This window comes from Papaver somniferum, chromosome 5 (assembly GCF_003573695.1).
Source record: "Papaver somniferum cultivar HN1 chromosome 5, ASM357369v1, whole genome shotgun sequence".
In the NCBI taxonomy this organism is placed as follows: Eukaryota; Viridiplantae; Streptophyta; class Magnoliopsida; order Ranunculales; family Papaveraceae; genus Papaver; species Papaver somniferum.
Window position 1 is genome coordinate 2,409,157 of NC_039362.1, and position 22,363 is coordinate 2,431,519.

Genomic DNA, 22,363 nt, shown 5'->3' on the forward strand with positions numbered 1-22,363 from the left:
AACAACAGCAGCAGCAACAGACCATTCATCACCAGCAGCAGCTCAGACTCATCTTCTTCATGGCAGACAGCTAAACTCCCATCTGATTTGTGTTCAATCGATCTAAACTTAAATTTAAGATCAACCCATATCGTCCAAACTTAAATTTAAGATCAATCTAAACTTGAATCGAGTTTAACCCATATGATATTCAATCTATCTGAACTTCATCGGCTTCAAATTAACAGAAAATCCATCTCCTAACACCTCAAGCATCAGCAGTCATCACTATCTTCATAATCTTATCAAACCGCATATCGTTTAAATCTTCACAACCCAAAATTGCTTCAATCTCCTTATCTTCTTCTCTATTAAACAACATCAACTCGAGTATCTCACAACACCAATTTATTACTCAATTTCAATTCATTCTCATACCAAATCAACATCTCAATCAGACATTCAAATATAGATTTCCTAGAAATAGAATCACAAATCTTAACATGCAGTTAGAGATTGTGAAGAAGAAGTAGTAAACATAGATCTAAAATCAAACCCAACTCAGAGATGGTGATTGAGATGCCTGCTCTGGGAAGAAATAAAAAGAATAAATGAATAAATGAAGAATGATTCTCACACACTTACGTCTCTCAAAACCTAAGACGGGCGACTATGATTAAATCTTAACTAAAAGATCAACGGCTAATATCAACTGGTACATATGGTCGGGTTCAAGTCCGGTCCTCCCCAAGAACCGGTGTCTGTACCGGTCTAGACCGGTTCTCAACTTTCAGTATCGGTGTTTGTACCGGCTAGACCGGTTCCGGTCCGGTTCCGGTTCGGTATTTCCGGTTCCACTCCGGTCCAGGTCCTCCCAACCGGTTCTTGTGCAGCCCTGGTACCTAATACCCCACCTGAGTTAATGATGGTTGTGAGAAAGGAAAGGAAAAAAAAAAGGCAACGGGTGCTAACATTCTGGCAGCGTAGTACCTACTAAAGGTGATAATGCACACAGATGTGGTGTGTGATGAAAGTTTGAAACAATGAAACAGATAGAGAATAAAGGAGAATGAGGTAAAAAGAAAGAAAAAAATTAAACATAGCCTAGGTAAATAAGAGAGGGAAAAGTTGTTTCTTCTGAAATTTTCATAATCCTAACATTATTAAAATCTTGTCACTACAACTTACGTGAATAACATTTCAGGTTTTTGTTGCCCTCAGGCCGTTGTTGCCCCAAAGTGGGGCTTGTCCTGCTTATGGCATAATTAACTTCAACGTCTGAGACTGAAATTCCAAGTTTTGACTGCCATCATTAAGCCTATTCTTATGCACATACCAAAAAATGATATTTGGCATATATGCATTTATTATGGGTATTCCAAACTTCCAAACTCATATGCCTATATCCCGGGAATAATATATAGGCATATACGATGGAGTTTCCAGCAAGCGATGGAAACGATCATAACAACTCTTGGTGGTCATTAAAGCGCCAGCGATAGTCAAGCTGTCGCACGCCCGTCTGATCATCGCTTATCAGATCTTCATCCAACGACTACCATTTTTCCCCTCTATAAATACCTAATTTCAATCTCATTTCAAATCACACAAGAATTTCTAAATCTATCAAGAATTTCTCATTTCTCAATCTCCAACTGTTTTCATCACTCTTCTAATTCCTTAAAGAGCATGGCTGATAATGTGAACATGAATGAGTTTGTGAATCCAAAGAGCAAAACCGAATTTTTAACGAAAAGCATAGGCAGTACACGCTTTGCTTTCGTAAAAATTACCTGAAATATTTTGTTCCTTTTTACACTTGGTATTGTTATATGATCAGTAAGCTTTTTAGCGAGACATTATTTGTCTAATTCTGACTGGAATTGAAGGTCCAAAGAGCAAAACAGAATTTTTAACGAAAACCATAGGCAGTTGTACACGCTTTGCTTTCCTAAAAATGAGCGGAAATATTTTGTTCCTTTTTACACTTTATATTGTTCTATGATATGTAAGCTTTCTAATGAGCCATTATTTGTCTAGTTCTGACTGGAATTGAAGGTCCAAAGAGAAAAAACGGATTTTTAGTTGCGTCGACTAAATGTTGAGCACGCAAACCATCTCGGCCACACGAAGTGCCCTTAGGGAAGCTCTTGATAGCCCCTAAAACAGCCCTAGACTCCACTGTGATTGGATCAACTATGCAAGCATCACCGGAAACAATAGGAGGAGGCGCGGGTGGATGCTTGTCTAGCAGATCGTGGTAAGTGTTCTCGTTGCACGGAGCCACCCCAGACGAAGACAACACCCTGATGGCAGCTGCGAAATGGCCACAATTTATTTTCTTCTGACATGCTAACAACGTAGCTGCTTCCTTCTTATTCTTCTCATCTGCTTTATTAGACCCATTGCGTAGAGGCTGTCGTAGTAGTTTATTCAACAGGATGTAGCAACCGTTAGCCTCCTTCCAAATAGCCAGGGCTTGGTTAATGGCTGCAATCTGCAGCCGTTTCCTATTGCCGGACTTCTTCTCAGCTAAGCTCTTCGGCCTGTACAAGGTTAATGTGCAGATTGGGAGAAGGATAAGATGCAACCAATCATTCAGGCTACCAGGGTTAACGATTACCCTGTCAAGATAAGTCTTCAAAGCTCTCACAAAAGACAACCTGCACTTATGAGGGATGCTGGTGACCGTGGTAAACTGCCTTTTTATGAAAATATCATGAAATAAAAGAATTTGTTGAAATTAAGGAGTTTCCTTGAAGTGAAGGAGTTCCATGGGATCAAGGAAGCAAATAATAATAAAATAATAAAAATAAGGGAATGTGGGACCGGCTAAGGCATGGCCCGCCTTCTTGGGCCCGGTTCCACGAGTTTCCCTAATTTTTATGTATTTTTCGTGTATTTTTCCATGATTTGAAGGAATTTTCCTAATTTGAGAGAAATACCATGAAATCAAGGAGTTTCATGGGATGAAGTAAACCTTAAAATAATTAATAAAAAATAAAGGGGAGTGTGGCACCGGCTAGGGCATGTTCGGCCGGCCGGCTGGGGCCTGGTCCCACGGATTTCCCTAATTTTATATTATTTTTCATGTATTTATGAAAATACCATGAGATGAAGGAGTTTTCATGAGATTAGGAAAATAATAATAAAATAATGAGGAACCATGAGGTGTGGGGCCGACCGGGATCAAGGCATGGCCGGTTGGCCAACAATCACGACCCCACAATATTTTTCCCAATTTTATATTATTTCCTTCGTGCGAAGGAAGCACCATGAAACTGAGGAGTTTCCTCAAACGAAGGATGTTTGTTCAAATGAAAGGATTTTCATAAGATCAAGGAAAATAATAAAAAATATGATAAAATATAAAACTGGCGTGAGATTAGCCACGGCACGGCCGGCCGGTCGGTGAGCTTAATCCCCTGGCGCCTTGGTCAATATTTTAATTATTTATTATTTTCCTTCCGATTTTGCATAGGTTCGTCGTATTTTGAAATACTCGTTCGTGCGGTGATTGTTAGTGCATCATCGTTGAGTACACTTGCACCTTTTAAGCCGGGACTTACTCGGAGGTAGCTCAGACGCCCGTGTGTTGAATATTTATTACTAACCCATGGAATTCTGCTGGGAAGAACCATAGATTGAAGTAACGAAATATTGCGAAAATATTTGAATATTTTCAGAAATTCAGTGGATGAATCCAAGAATTTAGGAATAATTAACTTATGGCTCTATACTAGCAGAGCAATATGTCTAGGAGCATTAATTATTCTGACATGAGCTTGTTGGAGCTTCATATCCTTTATATAGTCAGGGAAACTTGTTGTTTGTATCCTAAAGACGTTATCGCTCTATACTAGCAGAGCAAGTTGTCTAGGAGTCATCAATATCGTGATTTTATATATAAATAATTACTAAAGTGTTCAGTATTCATGAGATATGTCGTTTTCCAACCGAGAGACTACATATCTGCATGTACTCAATACTCAGTATTCTCAGTTAGAGGATTCGATGACAGACCCGTGTCTCAATACTCACATCTGATTGCTGGATCAGGAGTTCGTATAATTATGGGTTTACGATTTTAGCCTTTTTCGAAAATCCACCATCTACACTCTCTCAGTCTTTTTGCTGAAAATCATTCTCATGATTCCTTCGACATGTCCGCATGTGTTGGATCATCCAACTTCTCCTGATTTTGTGTTGAACTCCAGGAATTTATCCGAAAAGAGTCTACCAAATCACTCCGTTCAGTTGAGTTCACCTCAGGATCATCTTAGCACGTCAAATCAAAAACAGTCCTTCCTGGCTAACCGTAGTATGCTGAAAGAAAAAAGGAAGTCAACCTTTCATCAAAAGGTGTTTTCAAAAACGGTGTAGAATTTGCAAAGATCTGCAGTCAAGTTTTCTAAAACTCTTATCACAAGGTTAAGCAGAAACCTAGTGAAATGGGTGGTTTCTCTCTTTGCAAAGATTATCCCAGTCCAATCTTGGATTGGAGGCCTTATGCTCAGTAATCTTGTTGAAAAATGATTCTTTTGTTCTCTTCCTTTTATACAAGAATCGTAATATACAAGGGGACTGTAACATATTTTTTTGTGCTTTTTCAGGTCTTGTTCGTGAACGGCTTCAGCTTTTTTGATAACCAACTTCTGTTAGGATTTGGTAAAAAGGGTGTTTCTGGGAATTCTACACATGTATTCTTTTTAAAAGGCTCTACCTCTTCAGCACTCTCATTTCATCCTCTCTATCATGTCCTCCTCTAGTCTTTCAAGTACAAAGTGATATATGGACAATTCTATTTCCCTCAAAGAAGATTTGTTTCGATTCTTCTGACAATGAGATGTGCTATGACAAACATGTCTCTTCTTCTGACGAGAACCCTTGTGTCTCTCAGTTTGACAAGCTCTCTCTAACCATGAATCTCATTTTGGAACAAGTTTGTGCTCTGAAAAATGAAGTTGAAGTGTCTTCCAAAAAACTTGAGGATAAAATGGATAGTCTTGAATCAAGGATTGACCTAATCGAAGATGAGCTTGAAGAATATAGGGAATACGAGAAGAATATTCAAGGTAAGTGAAACGATTGATAAGAGGTATAGATACCTAGTATGTATTCTTTTTGGATTAGTTGGAAGAATAACTAGTGCTTTGAAAGCGATGATTGTGACTAGTTTTCATCTTCTTATGTTATTTTTGTGTAGGCTTATTGGTATCAAATTCTAAAAGTATTTGGAGGATGATGTTTATTGCAGTATTTTAATGGTTTGTGATATTGCAATATTTTTATGGTATATGTATTGTTTACGTCCGTGAACTTGAAGGTCCCATATTGCAGTCAAAAGTAAAGTCGTTCATGAATCGGTATTCGTATTGATGAAAGGACGAATGGACTTTTGACATATACAAAAGTTATGCCTATGCAATCATGTATTTGATGTAAAATAGGATAAAATCTTTTGTTCAACAAGGATAACGTCTATTATGTCATTATGATAGAAAATAGAATAGATCCTTGTATGTTATCTACGGTATTGATCTTCATTGATCCATTTTATTATGTTTTACCGTGAAGGCTCCATTGTGTGTCTTATGTTGAGCACCTTACAACTAAGTCGATTTACCTTGGCTTTGTTGGTTGTTCCATAAGATGTTATATGTCGAGCATTAGGAACTAAATTAATCAACTAGTTTGGTTATTTAGTTAATACTCCATAAGTCTTCTTTCATATGTTGAGTACATGTACGGTTAAGGTTGTCATATTCTATGATGAACTTAGTCGGGGTTCCATAAGTTCTCTTATGCTGAGCCCATAATAATTAAATTGATTACTTCGGTGATTAGTTTGGTTGTTTGTATTCCAATTAGATTAATTATAGGTTCTCTTGTAATTAATTTAGTTGAGTTTTCATATATTTAACAAGTTCTTGTTTTGAGTATATGAAAGGCTACACTATCATGTTCTTTGGTTAATGTAGTCATATATTCCATAAGGTTTTTCGTATGTTGAGTATTTGAATGGTTAAGTTAGTCATCTCCATATGATTGACTTAGTCGTAGATCCGTGAGTTTACTTATGTTGAGCACTTTCAATTAAATTGATCAATTTTGTGGTTTGATTTAGTTGCGCATTCCAATTGAATTAATCATGGGTTTATTTATGGTTAATTTGGTTGAGCTTTAGATATAGAAAATCATTCCTATGGTTTTTGGAGTCCAATAAAAAATCCTTCTTTTCTTTCGAAATTAAGGTCGCTCTTGTTGTTCTCTCGGGAATGACATCAAATGGGGGAGAGTTCTTTTGAACTTGTGCTTAATGGTAATATCTTGCGGGGAGTGCGACTGTGGAATTTTATAGGGGTTATCTTGTATCTTAAAACTCCTTGATGAATGTTGTTAGCTTCGGCTATTAGATTGCATCTAAATTAAGTTGGTATGTATTTTTCTTTTGGTCATGAATTGTCTCTTGTGAAAATTTCATTATGATCCCATTCTTGTACCTTTGCCAATTTTATTGACAAAAAGGGGGAGAAATATTGTGGTTCACACTACAAATACATATGGTTTTCGGATCATTGTGTAAGGGGGAGTGGTTTCCATGATCGAGATGGAGTATTGACTAAGGGGGAGTGATACATATCACTGTAGTATTATTGTTAAAGTCGTGATACAATTGGACTTTGATGTTATATAATAATACTATAACACTATATAATAATGATCGAGAATCTCGATTTCTCTCATTGTTATAGCTACGGATCTTTAACAACGATGGTGCTAAACTTACAACCTTTGGGATCATTGGAGTACTTGGAAGGACGAAGATTTCAAGGAACGTTGAAGATTATACTATCGAATATGAGCCACTAAAGTTTATCTTTTTTGTATTCCATATGTATTAATAATTTTATCACTAAAATTGACAAAGGGGGAGATTGTTAGAGCATAGCTCGGTCAAACTTGTATGTGTTGCTATCTCAAGCATGTTTGTCAATGTTAGTGATCAAAACTATAAGTCTTGATTTCTAGCCTACATAGCTAAGTCTCGGACTAGGATAGAAAAGTGTAGTTGAGCTCAAAGACTTCATGGAGATTCATCATACAACAACGAAGATCTATACAAGGAACCGTGGAACTTCATCAACAAAAAGGTATGTGGAGACTTGAACTTATCTATCACTCAAAAGTCTATCTCTTCTATCTCCTACTTCTTATGAGACAAAAGTCGTATGCTATATAGACCAGATCATACACATTTGACATTTCGAGCTGAGCAGTCATTGCTTATCTTTTATCTCGAAATCGTGTGTTGGTAAAGCGTTTCGCTTTGATCAAGTTTATCTTCACCTAGTGACGAAAGTCATGAAAAGTTTCAATCACTCGCGGTCTGTGAATAACGGCTACATAGCGTCCTCTGAGAATGTCTCAACGATTGAAATGAGAGTTTAGATTACATAACCCTGTATTTCTTGAAACGAAGTCTTCGAACTTTGTTGATCAAGATAAATCGGGAGGATTGTGGAATTGGCTTGCCAAGTCCGCGAACTGTCGGAAGTTCTCGACCGAGAATTTATACTGCATTTTCCAAACTCGTTTATGCGCTAAGTCCGCGAACTCAGTTCGCGAACCCAGTCCACGAATTGGCGGAAGTTCTCTTTCCGAGAATTTCTGCTGAGTTTGGAAAACTCAACCGGTTAACTTAAGTCCGCGAACTTGTTTATGAACTTAAGAGGTTATGATCTAAAGATTTGCTCTGAACATGAAATATAAAATTACTAAGGAATGCTTTATGCAAACCGTGGCTATAATGTTCATGAGCCGATTCAATCGAATCGAATCATATTTGTTTCAATTGTGTCTTGTGTAGTTACATAAGATCTCATAGCAATTGAACAACTCTTTAACTAGTTCATTTGAGTCAATTGAACTAGTTATGGTGAAGAATAACAAGGTTAATATGAAATGCTCATATGGTTAACCTTTTGGGTTACTATGTTGAACCAACATACACGTACACGTTTGGGCATGGTTTTCACGAACCCAGTAAACGTCTACCCAAGTGTGTGTGACAAGCTAAGTTTTCGATCTAACGGTTGAGAAATATTAGCTTGAATCTAAATCAGGTTTTCATCTAACGGTGAATAAGGATTGCTTTGTACCTAAGACAAAACCCTGATTTGAAGGCTATATAAAGGAGACATCTAACTAATCCACACACGTCTGTGTGTTACTAGTGCGCCCGCTAGAGTCGATTTCCATTAACCTTTGATTTTCTTCTCTAAAATCATGTTAACGACTTAAAGACTTCATTGGGATTGTGAAGCCAGACCAATACTACTTTGTCGTCGTTGTGTGATCTAATCTTGCATCTTCTATCGTACGAGTACAATCGATTGATTGGCTTGAGATCGTGAGAGTTCTCCGATAGGCAAGATAAAGAAGTCACAAACATCTTCGTCTCATTGTTTGTGATTCCTCGACAATCCGTTTGTGTAGTCAGGAAGGATTGTAGAGAGGTGATTAATTAATCTACGCTGTTCTTCGGGAATATAAGACAGGATTATCAATTGGTTCTTGTTCACCTTGATTTTATATCAAAAGACGGAACAAAACCTAGGGTTTATCTGTGGGAGACAGATTTATCCTTTGATAGGCTTTTATGTATGAGATAGATCTGTTTATTATCAAGTTTGTGATTTTGGGTTGCAACAACTCTTGGTTGTGGGTGAGATCAGCTAAGGGAATCAAGTGCGCAGTATCCTGCTGGGATCAGAGGCGTAGGAGTACAACTGTACCTTGGATCGGTGGGAGACTGATTGGGGTTCAACTATAGTCCAGTACGAAGTTAGTTTGCAGTAGGCTAGTGTCTGTAGCGGCTTAATACAATGTGTATTCAATCTGGAATAGGTCCCGAGGTTTTTCTGCATTTGCGGTTTCCTCGTTAACAAAATTTCTGGTGTCTGTGTTATTTCTTTTCCGCATTATATTTTATATAATTAAAATAATACAGGGTGTGCGTTCGTGATCATCAATTGGAAATCCAACCTTTGGTTGTTGATTGATATTGATTGATCCTTGGACATTGGTCTTTGGTACCGTCCAAGTATTCCTTGTTTTTGATAAAGACTCGATATTGTTTTTAGCCTGAGTAAAAATCAAATCAAAAGAGATATATTAACTCCTTAAGATACTTTTATCTAGATTGACTCTGACTGTCTAGTTGATTCTCTAGCAAAGTATTTCGGAGTTAGTCCATACAGATTGCTAAGCGAAATATTGGCTGGTGTTGTTAGACCCCCCGTTTTTTCAATCCTAATCCGAGACTTAGCTATAAGTAGACTAGAAATCAAGACTTATAGTTTTAGCAACTAAACTTGACAAACAAGCTTGAGATAGCAATGCTTGCGATTTCGACTGAGCAGTGCTCTAACAAACATACTTTGAACACATGAGCATTAACTCTTATCATTTATTGTTCAAAGATATTCCTTGGTACTCAAGGTGATCCTGTGCGAAATAAATTAAGAATCTTTTAATTAAGGTTTTTGATTTTATATGTATTAATTACCAACAATTAATGCATAGCTCTAGAAAATAAAAATTAGTAATGTGCATTTACCAATTGGATAGTTTCTATTGAGATATTTCAGAAATATTGAATAAGCATTTATTGGAATTAGGAAAACCGAATTTTGCCATTCATTGCATATCTTGAGAATATTTTCGGTTTTGGAAATTCCTTGGTGTTCAAACATCCTTGGTCTATGAATACCTAAGTTTGCATTTCTAGAAAACCATCCTAAGAGCCAGGCAAACTTCATTTCTTGTTATTTCTGGTGGAGTCGTCTATTCATAGAGGAAAGTATCCTAATTAGGTGAAATCTCTTACGATTGCTCGTTTAAAGACTCTCGTGGATCAATAAGCTCTTCAAGTATAGTTGGTGGGAAACTAGATAATTGCAGTGTTATTAGTTTTCGATTTTATTTGATTATTAACGGTTGTTTAAACCTTGATTGCACCTAGTTTGTTTATGCTTGAGAATATTCTCTTCTGATATAAGATTCACTCAAACTAGATCGAAATATCGACGGAATCTTTATAACTGTTGTTAATCTAAAGACATCTTGTGATAATATATTGTTAACAGACTCTGTTCTGTGCGTTATTGATCACAAGAGATTCAAATGGTGTTGTGCAGGTTTTTAAGATAAAAGAAGATTTGAAGAATAAAAAGATTTCTTATTAGTTTTTGTATCTTGTGAATTGTGTGCACAAACCTTGATCGGCTGGGATCCAACTAGAATCAGTTTATCTGAATATTGATTAGTTGCATGAGATCTACATTTTCTATATTTCTCTTCGAGATCTATATCGATTGAGTGTGAATCTAAACTTGACTATTTCGGTAGTTATTGGATAGATTGATCTAACCAGACAAAGGAGTTTATTAGATTAAATGGAAGAGCCTTTGTCAACGACTCATCTATATCTTGTAGCAAGATTGATTAGAGTGGTTACCAAACAGATTCTTCCTTTGATGTTTGAAATACGATCCAAAGGGTTTGTTATTCACGTGCGTGACTCTATAAGTCGAAGGCGCGGGGATACTTAGGGAACTAAGTAGCTAGGGCTAGTCTGCTTGGTTTCAACTATACCAAGGTGGTATTAGATTTTGTATATCGTCTTAATTATGAGAGTATTAAAAACTGGACTAGGTCTCGGGGCTGTCTGTATTTGCGGTTTCCTCGTTAACAAAATCTTGCTGTGTCATTTACTTTTCTATTCTGCAATTACACTTGTACGTTAGCTTCGCATTACTTTATATTGATCCTATAGAGTTTGGTGATTTTCGAACCTATTATCAAGTAACACACTTTGTTGCTGTATTGTCTCGATCTTGTATCCATAGTCAATCACACAAGTTATCTTGTTGTCATATTGTCTCGATCTCGTATCAGTATACGATCACACGAAGTGTGAATCGAATTGTCGTATTGTCTCGATTCTGTCCATAGACGATCACATTCGGTAGAGGACTTATAGGTTGAAACAAAAAGATTATGGTGTATTTGGATACCCTCGTGTTTTCAGTTTTCTTCCCAAAATTAATTCCCTTGAAGAGATCAAGATCATGATTAATCCTCATAATCCTCGTGATTTTTTTTCTAGGATTTTAGGAAGAAAAAATAAAACAGTTTAGGAAGGACTTTAGACTAGATAGCACATGACGTAGGGATTTATAAGATAAGAAATATCGTAAAAATATTTGTCTTGAGATGTATGCATATAGATGATACAATATCCAAGGGTTAAGAAGTGCACCCTTACGATAGTTGCCACGAGGATGACCTCGTCACGGCACAATTATTATTTTAATTTTAATTTTAATTTTTAATGGTTTATATAGAAAATTCAACATTTAACCGAGTCAACCAAAGTCAATATCCAGTCCAGGTACCAAGCCCTAACATTGGGCAAATGTTAGACCAAAGGCTGCATATGGACAAAATCTGAGTACCAAAGTCCGATTATCCCTTGTCATAAAGGTCAAATAACTGAAACCTAAATTGAAAGAAGAGCCATTCTAGCTTGGGTTATTTGCACTGAAATATGTGAAGTCGTATTTCAAAATATATATATATATATATATTATAAAAAGAAGTTGTGTGTGTGTAGCCTTATAAATCCGACCATCGATTCGTCATCCCACGATGAAGATCGATCAGTTATATGTCCTATATAGATGTCCGTCCGATCCCTTGGCTTCCTAATAAAAATATGATTTTAAAGATTATTTAACGACGTCGGATCCTTGGATTTCTTAATTTGACTGCAGCGTCGGATTTCCTAATTTGACTAAGTTTCCGTTAATATAGCCTAACACTAAGTAGACGTATTTATAGAACAAAAGAGCATCATTCTTTAACGGTTTCACCAACAGATGGTTTCTATCTATAGTTCTTCCCCTCCATTAACGACTTCTAATTCTTAACTTCGTCTTTCTATATCTTAATAATACGGAGTTATTAATACTAAGTTATTATTATGGATTATTTAAAGAATGGATACGGTGAAATAAAAGAAAACAGAGCTGATGATTTAAAAAAAAATTGGTCTAAAGAGGAAAGGAGAAGAAAGAAAACCTAATAGAGGAAGAGGAGTGAATTGGGTAAGAGGTTTTATGTTTAATGCAACCAAATATCTCCTTACTAATACATCTTCACGGAAAACATATGGCTAAGGGTCTGTTTGGATTATGTTTGGTGGATGACCCTCCATGAAGATTATTCGTATACACCAGATATACTCTGGTCCATCGAACGCTCAATCATCCAATAAGCATAATGATTTGTACCATAACTTTATCAAGAAAGTTTAAGTTAGCCTTAACTAATCTAAAAGCTATTTCTAAAAAAACAAATAAAATAGAAAACATGGTAAAGATTTATGTGCGAGATTTAAGTGTCACAACCCCGACCAACAAAACATTAGGGAATGTTTAAGGGCCACGATCGGGGATGTAAGCCCGGCTAATTTGACCTGACCAACAAAATACTATAGTATCCTCAAGGGACCACGGCCGGGGCTGTAAACCCCGACTAATTTGACCCGATCAAGAAAATACTATGGTATCCTCAATGGACCACGACCGGGGCTGTAAGCCCCGATTAATTTGACGCAACCACAAATACTAGGGACGCAAGTCCGAACTAACTTATAAGATCGATGTTTGACCGTTATAATCTAATTAGTTTTGCGAATGACTAAAAAAGATTTTGGTAGAATACTGACCAGCCGATCAAACAACAACACGAAAACGAAAAAGATTGAGCCCCGGCCGTAGGCCGGGGTGATACGTAGTATATATATATATATATATATATATATTGACAAGACTATTGTGAGAATTCTAGGAAACTTGAATAAGCACATCATTTTTCTTACCGTCCCATATCTCTCACCGGGAATGTAACTAGGATAAGTAATTCTAACTCAGTTTGGTTACCTCCAAAACCTGAGATTCTTACTATTAATTGTGACGGATCTTTTAAAGATTTAACCAAATCTGGAGGTATTGGAATGATCATTCGTGATTGTGCAAGTATCTCAAAGATAAACAAATGTGCCTTCCTTAGCATTATAGTGAATGCAGAACATGCAGAACTACAAGCTCTAGGGGTGACAGTTCAGTGGGCTCAACAACTAAAGTCGGAGCATGTGAATTTTGATATGGATTTGGAGCCGGTGGTAAATGCAGTTACCGAAAGAATATAACGTCAATATTAGGTAGATGATGTTATTGAAAATTTTAAGATTAATAAATTTTAGACATGTTATCATGTTCCAAAACACAGAAACAAAGTAGCATATATTTTATCCAAGATTGCTAGAACATAAAAAATAAGCCAGGAATGGAGTACTAACATTCCTAGTTGTATTCATAGTTAAATTATTCAAGATCAGACAATGTTAGGGTTGTACATAATTGGTTTCGGCTTGGTATCCAGCAAAACCGAAACCATTACACTCGATTTCAACTACCACCGAGCCATTAACCATCTGCTCAGTTTCTAGACGGTTTCGGTTTATTCCAGTGGATTTTGATTAATCGACTGCTATGTTAGTTTCCTGAAACTGAAAGTTCATTAAAAACAAACACCAATACAATGGAAGTGTAAAACATAAACGTAAACATTCCAAAAAAATGACAGTTATAGTTGAAGGTGACATTCACTCAAAAAGAAAACACTAGCAAGTAGCAATTCACTTTAACATTATAAAACCTAAATCAAGATATAAGACTGTTGCACATGTGATTGTGAATCACTAATAGATTAAATGACAACAGGGTCATTAACCTTATTAGTTGCAAAGGCATCAGGTTTGTCAGCCTTTAGATTCTCTTTAATCTTAACAGTGAAAGCTCAACAAGAAACAATATCCCAATATTTTACTGAAAGTTAACATATAAATCAAATAACCTTCGAAATCAAATCAAGCAACCTTTATAGCTAAAACCAATTTTTTTTACTAAATCTATCCAATGCACTTGCAAGTTGCAAGTGGAGCAAGGTCTATATGACTATATCAGTAACGCCGTTTCAACCCTTACATCAAAAGTATTATAAAATGTTGTAGCACTCCCATACTTAGGTAGTACAATATGATTCCCAGTCCTAAAATAAATAAAGATGTTCCAGTTCTAGGGCTTCATTTCTCAACAATGTTCTATTCATTATTTTTGGGTCAGACTTTTCTTTCACTAGATCGTCGGAAATATTAAACTGGAAATGAATAGTGAATATTCAGAAACTATAGAAAAGTAATCTTTTCTTAATAAGCTAAAAAGTATTAAGCAAGTATAATCAAATCAATGGAAGTGTGCCCTCGGTGTATTATTCTTCCCAGATGATAAATCTTGAAACAACTCTCAAATCACAGGTTTTATCATGTTTGTGAAGTTATCTGTTAGTCTATGAAATTTAATAGTCTTTGAGATGTTGAGATACTGCAGGAGTGTCAACATCTTTAATATTTCTCTTCCTATTAGGCCATTCCCGAAGATACTACTGGTGAAATAGTCCAATACCTTAGTAGTCTCTTCACAATGCAATAAAAGGTGGATATTAACCTCCTGCTCTAATGTGCCACATTACAGAACAAGCATATGATATCATTAGACTCTATTATAGCAGAGAGTCCACACCAAAAATAAAACTTTTACTAATCTCCTTTTTACTCGTGTCTTCAAAAACTAATGAAAGAACCAAAAAATCATTGACCGCTAGGTTGTGAAAGTTAGTTGTCAACATTCCTACTCTTTTTAGTTTAGTTCAAAGGACTTAAAAAGTAACAATCAAAATGAAGAGTTGAATATTCTTATAAATATGAATATGTATTGTGCATCTCTATAGTATTACGTTTAACTGCATACAGACGTGAGCTCATGTTTGTTGTCACGCGGTTATGCGCATGACAGCTTGATTGAGTAGACGTTGGACGATCTACCATAAACCCATTCTGGGACACTTATATCAATGAGCAAGTGGTTTCTTTACTAAAAGTTGTCATCAAGATGACCGAAAGTTGACTTGAAATGATAAAAGAGTAGAAAAATGAAAAAGGGGGTTTGGAAAATTTTTCTAGAGCTTATTTTCGACTTCCAGAAGTTGAATTGCAAAGTGCTTATGTTTCTCTAGATATCAGAAGTAAAGAAAGTCAATTCACAAAAAATTAACCTTTTTGTTTCTGTTTTAAAATTGTATCGCCAAACTAATTTCTAGCTTTACGCTCTCAGGCCTATTCCTATGCACATGCAAAAAAAAAAAAAACATGTTTGACATACCAGGTGGCATGACAAACGAGTTGTGCCACTATGGAAAAACCACTGAGCAAGTGGATCTTCGGTCGAATGGAATAACTCGAGTTTATGACCGCGCAAAGCGTAAGTCAAAGTTTCTAGGGAACGAGATAAATAATATCGCTAGCGATACCATTAGTATCGCTCGATATTACTATATCGCCAGCATTCGAATTAATCTTGCCAATGCTCGAATTTCGAACGCCTATAAATACCATACCGTTTCTTCTTCCCCTTCACACCTCCCCGTTCCTTCTCATCTATTCTCTTATGTTCTCTTTTCTTCTGTAGTTTATCAAAATTTTCTTGAGTGAGAAAAGAAAAAGAAACAGAAAAGTCAAAACATTTACTCGTACCCAAGCCATTGGATTAAGTTATTTTGTGGATAAAGAATATGAGTTTCAAAATTGTAGATAATTAGACGGTGATGGTGTGCTCCCTAATCACATATCTGACCATCCGGAGCGAGTTAATTTAGTATTTCGAAGTGGTGGATGGTCTGAGTTCCGTACGATATTTCGGTTACTTCCCCCTGTTGTTCAAGATAGAGTCTGAAGATATCCTTGGTGACATTTATATCATATACACCACAGGACCCAAAGAGTTCAAGTTATATTCAAACGATGGTGGAAGACCACAAACACGTTCTTTTTCAAAGACTTTGAATGCGGAAAGTTAGTTTTTTCTATTAATTAAATTTTAAATTATATTTTTCAAAGATTATGTTTTTTGTTTTATAAAATTCAACAAACTCTTATTATGAATATGTTGTTAAATAGGAGTTACACCGATAAATTTGTACATGTTAACGAGAATTCTATGTGCTGGAAACTTATTTCCATTTAATAGACTAAATTGGTTATCAGAAGATAGATGGAAAGAAAGACTTCCTTTATACTCAAATGATGAAGAAGGAAATGCTTCATACAGACTAATAAAAGCAAATGGATTAAAAGTGGTTGGGTTGAAAAGTTTCTTACAACGTTATGCTAGGAGAATGAAACAGTTGAGGTTGGCTACCCAACCATATTTGTTCCCCGACCATTATGAGGAGCTCGAATGTCTGTTTGTGTTGTGGACACTAAGCCAATGTTTATTTCCAAATGCTAGCTCAGTGGTGTTAATTGGTTTTCTCGAAGCATGAGAAGATTTAGAGCAAGCACCAACATATGATTGGGGGTCTCCAATTTTAACAGAGCTTTACATATCCCTTGATAATTGCTCGACGTGTGTCAAAGATAGTTTTAATGCTTTTTGGGGAGTGATGGAGGTAATAACCAATATTTTTCACATTATTTATTTGTTATTTTGACATGAAAAATTTACTATCCAATAATATTATTATTTTCAGTATAGGTGGTATACATATTTCCGTGTTTTGGAACCTTCTCTTAAGAATCACACCAATGTTTTTCCGGTCATACTGAAATACGATTCAGATAATTAGCAAGCAGAACAGGTTGAAGATGGTCAACATACTGCTATTGTTCAGAGGATCCAACAGCTGTGTGGAATAAGCCTTAACCTTGTCTCCACGCCGTATGAAGCAATCCCCGAGTTCGAAGAAGAACAAGCTCGCAGAATGATACAACTAAGCCTTAAAAGGATTGTGTTATACAATCCTATTTCTGAAAAGGGTGTTTCGTATTATGGTAAAACACTACTTCTTCAGATGCAGAAAATAACGGTGATAGCCGTCAACCCCTATCCAAGTGAAGATTTTTGAATGCGACTACTTGAAATTGATAAGGGAGGCCATCATTGGCAAGAAGCTGATGAATTGGTCCAGAAGCCGATGGACGTAAATTTCTACCTATATTGATTTAACACTATTTTCAAGCCCAATATTACTATGCAACCGCAAAGTTTGGGTCAAATGGATTTCCCAGCTTTAGGTATGATGCCACTTGGTGATGAATTTCTTCCTTCCCAACCTCCACCAGAGACGGGCAATGCATTTGCATATCCTTCTCAAGCGGGTTCATCGTCAACTGTGCCACCATTTTCTTGGGATGTACAGACTCTATCCACCACATCTGGACCGATTGTTACTTATCCAATTGTTTATACTGCACCTGATCGGACTTATCCATACCGGGGGGTCAATGCTACACCGGAGAAGTATCAGACCCAGTTGAACGATTATCATGCTCTGTTACATGGATTTCAGAGATTCCACTTGGATGAGTTGCAAAAACTGAGGGAAAGCATGATGTTTGACATGAGTCAAGGATTCTTTGGTCATGATGGTGCAAGTAGTAGTAGAGGCATAAGTCTCAGTGTTAGATGTATGAGTCCCACTGGTAGAGGAATGAGTCCCAGTGGTAGAGGAATGACTGGAATGAGTCTCAGTGGTAGAGGAATGAGTCCCAGTTGTAGAGGCATGAGTCCCAGTCGATCAAGTCAGCGAATTCGTGGAAGTGAAAGAAGTTTGAGACTTCGTTCTATGCAGGAGGTCCAGAAAGTTCTACTCCAAATGAAATGTTACAACTCCTGCACGTCTGTTTAGGGTTTTGCCAACAGACACAACGACTCCTGGTGGTGGTGTGAACATGGAAACAATTAGGCAATCAACTCTGTATACCCCAATTCCCTCAAGCTCATCAGCATTTCAACCATTTGAGCAAGCTCCTCCATCGAATTAGAGAAACATCTTCTTCTCGAGTGAAGCTAGCCACTCCGGTTATAAGAGCACTAGGCATGTTAAAATGAACTTGAAGTTGGGATGGTGTGAGTTGAAATTGAGTATTTATAAAAGGGGGAAATTATAGCTGTTGAATGAGGAACTGATGAGCAATGATCAGACCAGCGAGTGACATCATGACTATCGTTGGTGCTGGAATGACCAACTAGTGAGATTTTGACCATCTAGCGATGGACACTCTATCGATAGCTGGAATGTCTGTCGTGTATGCCTATATGTTATATTTCACATATTGACATATATGTTTAGCACTTTGGCGTACCCATAATGGTGCATATATGGCAAATATATTGGACTGAGATATGCATAGGAATAGGCTTCAACTTCCCAAGGTGTATCTTAAAATGTGAAAATGATTTCTTAAATCACAAAAGTTAATCCGAATACCCTAATTAAGGGTTCACCACTCTCCTCCCCGAGTGGGTGTAGACGGCTCCAGAGAAGTATTTTCGAAGAAAAGTACATGTAATCCGAATGAGGATGGCGGGAGAAGTGAACCCGTAACTAATTTGGAGGGAGGGAAAGAAACCCCGAAAAGATCGGTTCACCTTCAACTAATCCAAATCATTTCACACGTAATTCTAACTTTTTGAGTTCCTAATTCCAGTTTTATTTTTACTTTTTTCTAATTTCTTCAACTCAAACAACCCAAAAAAAAAAAAATCATCTCAGAGATTCATATTCTTACCACCAATCTCAATCTTCAAACTATCATTTCAACTAGGTAAATTTGTTATTTTTTTAGTTTCATCCTTCCATTTTCCATTTCTTTTTCTGTTAATAAGAAACAATTTTTGTTAAATTTTTCTAATTTTGTCTCTAGATTGATTTGGGAGGCAAAAGGATTGAATTTCTCGTTACCTCTACGGCACCCAATAATCACAGTTCCGGCGGCTCATCAATCCATTGTCTGGATAGATATAATCCACTGAGTAAGTTTCTTAATTCAATGCTGTCTTTAATTTCTTGTATTAATTTTTGTCATGGCATTTTCATTCATGTTTGTGAGATAAATTATCTTTCAGCTTTTGCAAAAAAATAGTAAATAAAAAATGACCCTTTATAATCTGATCTTTTGTATGTCAAACTCGGAAGATTAAAGGTTATGCGCTCTTTGTTGATGGTTCCGTTTCATGTTTTTTCTTGTTTCAGCATTTATAATTAAGATGTTTTTCGGGACCTAGTTAGAGCATGAATTCAATGATGGAATTTCGAGATGGGCGGCATGACAGTAATAATCATTCTATGACAAAATCTGAAACTACTCTTAGCGAAAGTGATCTTTTAACGCCGAGCAAGAAGTCTGGGTCCTCATACTCGCCTTCTTCTCCCTCATCTTCTTCGTCCGGCTCTTCATTTGATGAAGATTTCTTCCATCTAGAAGGAACCAAGGATAACACGTCGCAAACAGGCACTCATAAACTTGGTGAAAATACTCATTTGGCTTTAACAAATGGTCATGACAAGGAGGACATCCCCATCATTGTTTTCTCTCCAAAATCCCAAGGATCTGATCTTGGTTCTTTGGGACCTGCCTCGCCAAGATATGTGTCAAGCGGATTGGTGAAGCAATCCCCTCCAATCCAAGTGATGGGCAGGACAGATAACTTTGAAAACTCTTACAGGATTCCGTCTTCTGTGTTTTCAAGAAGTAAATCCACAACACCACAAGAATGGAGTGTGGCTTCCAATGAATCGTTGTTCAGCATTCATGTGGGGAATAACAGTTTCTCTAGAGAACAAATGGCTTTCCTTGGTAAATCTGGGGAGTTGGTCTATCCTCTTACCAAATCAGGAGAGTTGGTCTACCCTCCTCTTAACAAGTCTGGAGAGTTAAAATCTCCTGATTCTAAGTCGTCTGGAGAATTGGTTTACCCGCACTCTGGCGAATTTATCAGCTACCAAACTAGTGCACCCCAAGATAGCACGGTAGTAAAATCTGACAATAATACTTTGAATTTGAGGGAGGAGTTAGGTGTAACTGAAGCAGCAGCAGAAACCATGAAGGAGGTCCTGAGGGTTACTGCAGAAGACCGTTATAAGGAAAACGCACCTACCGAAGCGGTCCGCCTTTCTTTTAGTATCTCTCCCCGCTCTGATGAAAGTGGAACCAGCGTCCAATCTTTTGCTTTTCCCATGTAAGTTGCAGAAAAAATTTCATATCTTATCCATATTTTAGCACTTTTAAGTACTACTTATTATGTGCGTATGTGTGGTTACGGCGTTATTTATGACGTTTCTATATAACTATGAGCTGTTGAAGCTGACTTGCCAAAGGTAGGATTGATAAGTGTTGCATCAAAACGCGTTTTGCTCCGTTGTTTGTGAATTTATTTTAAATTATATGTCGCGTATGTTACTTAACGTGATATTGAATAGGATCAATGTCAGAAATGGTTTTGCTCTTTCTAGAGGATGTTTAGGTGATGATGACTTAAATCTTCCCCAAAACTTTTCCCTTGCCAGGCTTTTCTTATTTTGTTGATCCAACACTCCCACATGGAAAGTATTGTGCTTGTATATTTTTTTAGACGAAACCACAGGTTGCTCTTTGTATAACTGGTCGTTTTCCTTTTCAACATGCTTATGAATGTATCTTTAAATGCTTGTAGATTGGTAAGTATCTCTCTTTTCCTCCTTTTGATGGATGCAAAACGTGTCTAATGTTATCCGTTCACGTGTCTGCATATCTAATATATGCATTCATATATGTATTAAGGTGTCTGATTATGTGGATGAGGAAACCCTTTATGTGCTGCAGAAGGAGAAAGAAGTGTGCAAGGCCATCCTGCTACTGTTGTGCACGGCCATCCTGCCACTGTTGTGCATGGCCGTCCTGCCGCTGTTGTGCATGGTCGTCCTGCCGCTGTTGTGCACGGCCGTCCTGCCGCTGTTGTGCACGGCCGTCCTGCCACTGTTGTGCACGGCCGTCCTGCAACTGTTGTGCATGGCCATCCTGCTACTGTTTCAACTGTAGACGGGCGTTCTGCTACTGTTCCTGGCCATCCTGCTCCTGTTGTAACGGTAGTTGGGCGTTCTGCTACCGTTCAAACTGTAGCAGAATCTTTTGTTGTCGATCTAGAACGTATGCTTCTCACTCTTTTTTCTACCTATATTCTGTAACTTTGTCTTCCTCCCAATTTCACATTTCTCTCTCTCATTCTTTCTACGGGTCATGTGTCCACCATGTGAGCGCTTCTCCACATTTACAATTTCATCTACTAAGAGGAAATCCACATATATGTTCTGTTTTTGAGTGGTTTTACTCTCTTCGTAGACAAAGCTCGTCTCACATGCAAGTTTCTGATACCAGACACATTTTAACACAACATTCACTTTAAACGCGTGACTCTAAATTTTGTTTTTAGAATTTTTATTCTCAACAGCTCCTAATGGAAACTGGTTTCTTTGCAGATTGACAGCGGGGGATAGAGGAAAAAGTAGCTCCGCTAAGACGGATCCTGAGCTACAACAACTAGAGCAGCATACACCGTCCAAAGACATTCCAGCAGCCCCTAACACCCTTGGCTCGAGATGGTTCAGCTGTTTCTCTTGTTGCCATATCTGCAAATGCTAACAGAGTAAGTACTCAAGACATGAATCTTGTGGCCACTCTAGTAAGAAAATGAAAACTAGATTTCAAAACAGTAATACTTTTGTGTGGCTTTACCTTCCTGTTCAGATTTCGTTCATTTTGGATATCATCATGACCTTTAATGCGAGGTCATTACAGTATCCCGTCAGATATTACAAACTGTCATTACTGCTGGTCGTCAGTCTTTCCCTCTCCAATATGCTTCCCGTGCTTGATTCGGTTGTGTTATAGGATTGCTTTAGGGACAATGATGGAAGAACAAATAGTTGAGGGAAGTGCGTATTCTGAAATCAGTATAAACATCGGAACAGAAGTTTTATTTGTACGAGGAGCTTGGCAACTGATTCTTGGTTAGAGTAAAAGATTCATACCGTAAACTGTATGATGATACTTGTTGAAAATATTCTGTATATTATTCTTCTGAATACATCCATACATACATACGTAACAACGGTTATAATAGTATTAGATTTTTCTCAACCTTTCATTTATTTGTGTTCAGACTGATTGATCTTGTAAACACCATTTTATAAATCTCTCATCAGCATGCGCTGAAGTGAATGCAAATATAGCTTAACTTGAGTTTGCTGCATTTCTTGTTGTTGAACTGATAGTTGCAGTAATTTGGCATAAATTGTGGCCAAAGTTATTGAAGTATGCTTGAATGATAAGAGGCTTAACATAAGTGTATGTACTTCGTCTCCGGGTGCCCGGTGGATT

At 37.1% G+C, this 22,363-nt stretch overlaps 1 protein-coding gene across 4 annotated transcripts; it reads left to right on the top strand.

Moving 5' to 3' along the window:
- Window positions 1-18,426: 18,426 nt before the first annotated feature.
- On the top strand, window positions 18,427-22,297 carry LOC113280875. 4 transcript variants are annotated; one of them, XM_026529461.1, is made up of 6 exons: window positions 18,427-18,772; window positions 18,872-18,980; window positions 19,201-20,186; window positions 20,768-21,133; window positions 21,463-21,629; window positions 21,875-22,297. In XM_026529461.1, the coding sequence occupies exons 3-5, from the start codon at window positions 19,240-19,242 to the stop codon at window positions 21,623-21,625; spliced, it is 1,476 nt and encodes a 491-aa protein (XP_026385246.1). In that variant the 5' UTR covers window positions 18,427-18,772; window positions 18,872-18,980; window positions 19,201-19,239; the 3' UTR covers window positions 21,626-21,629; window positions 21,875-22,297. The 4 variants fall into 4 exon arrangements, with proteins under 4 accessions (XP_026385246.1, XP_026385245.1, XP_026385247.1 ...); XM_026529460.1 differs by having other exon boundaries at window positions 18,428-18,772; window positions 21,731-22,235; XM_026529462.1 differs by having other exon boundaries at window positions 18,428-18,772; window positions 20,810-21,133; window positions 21,731-22,235.
- The last annotated feature ends 66 nt before the right edge of the window (window positions 22,298-22,363 follow it).

Coding starts and splice junctions, on each gene's coding strand:
- LOC113280875 (XM_026529461.1), top strand. CDS start 19,240: ATGAATTCAATGATGGAATTTCGAGATGGGCGGCATGACAGTAATAAT. Junction 20,187..20,767: donor CAATCTTTTGCTTTTCCCAT/GTAAGTTGCAGA, acceptor ATATGTATTAAG/GTGTCTGATTATGTGGATGA. Junction 21,134..21,462: donor TTTTGTTGTCGATCTAGAAC/GTATGCTTCTCA, acceptor GTTTCTTTGCAG/ATTGACAGCGGGGGATAGAG.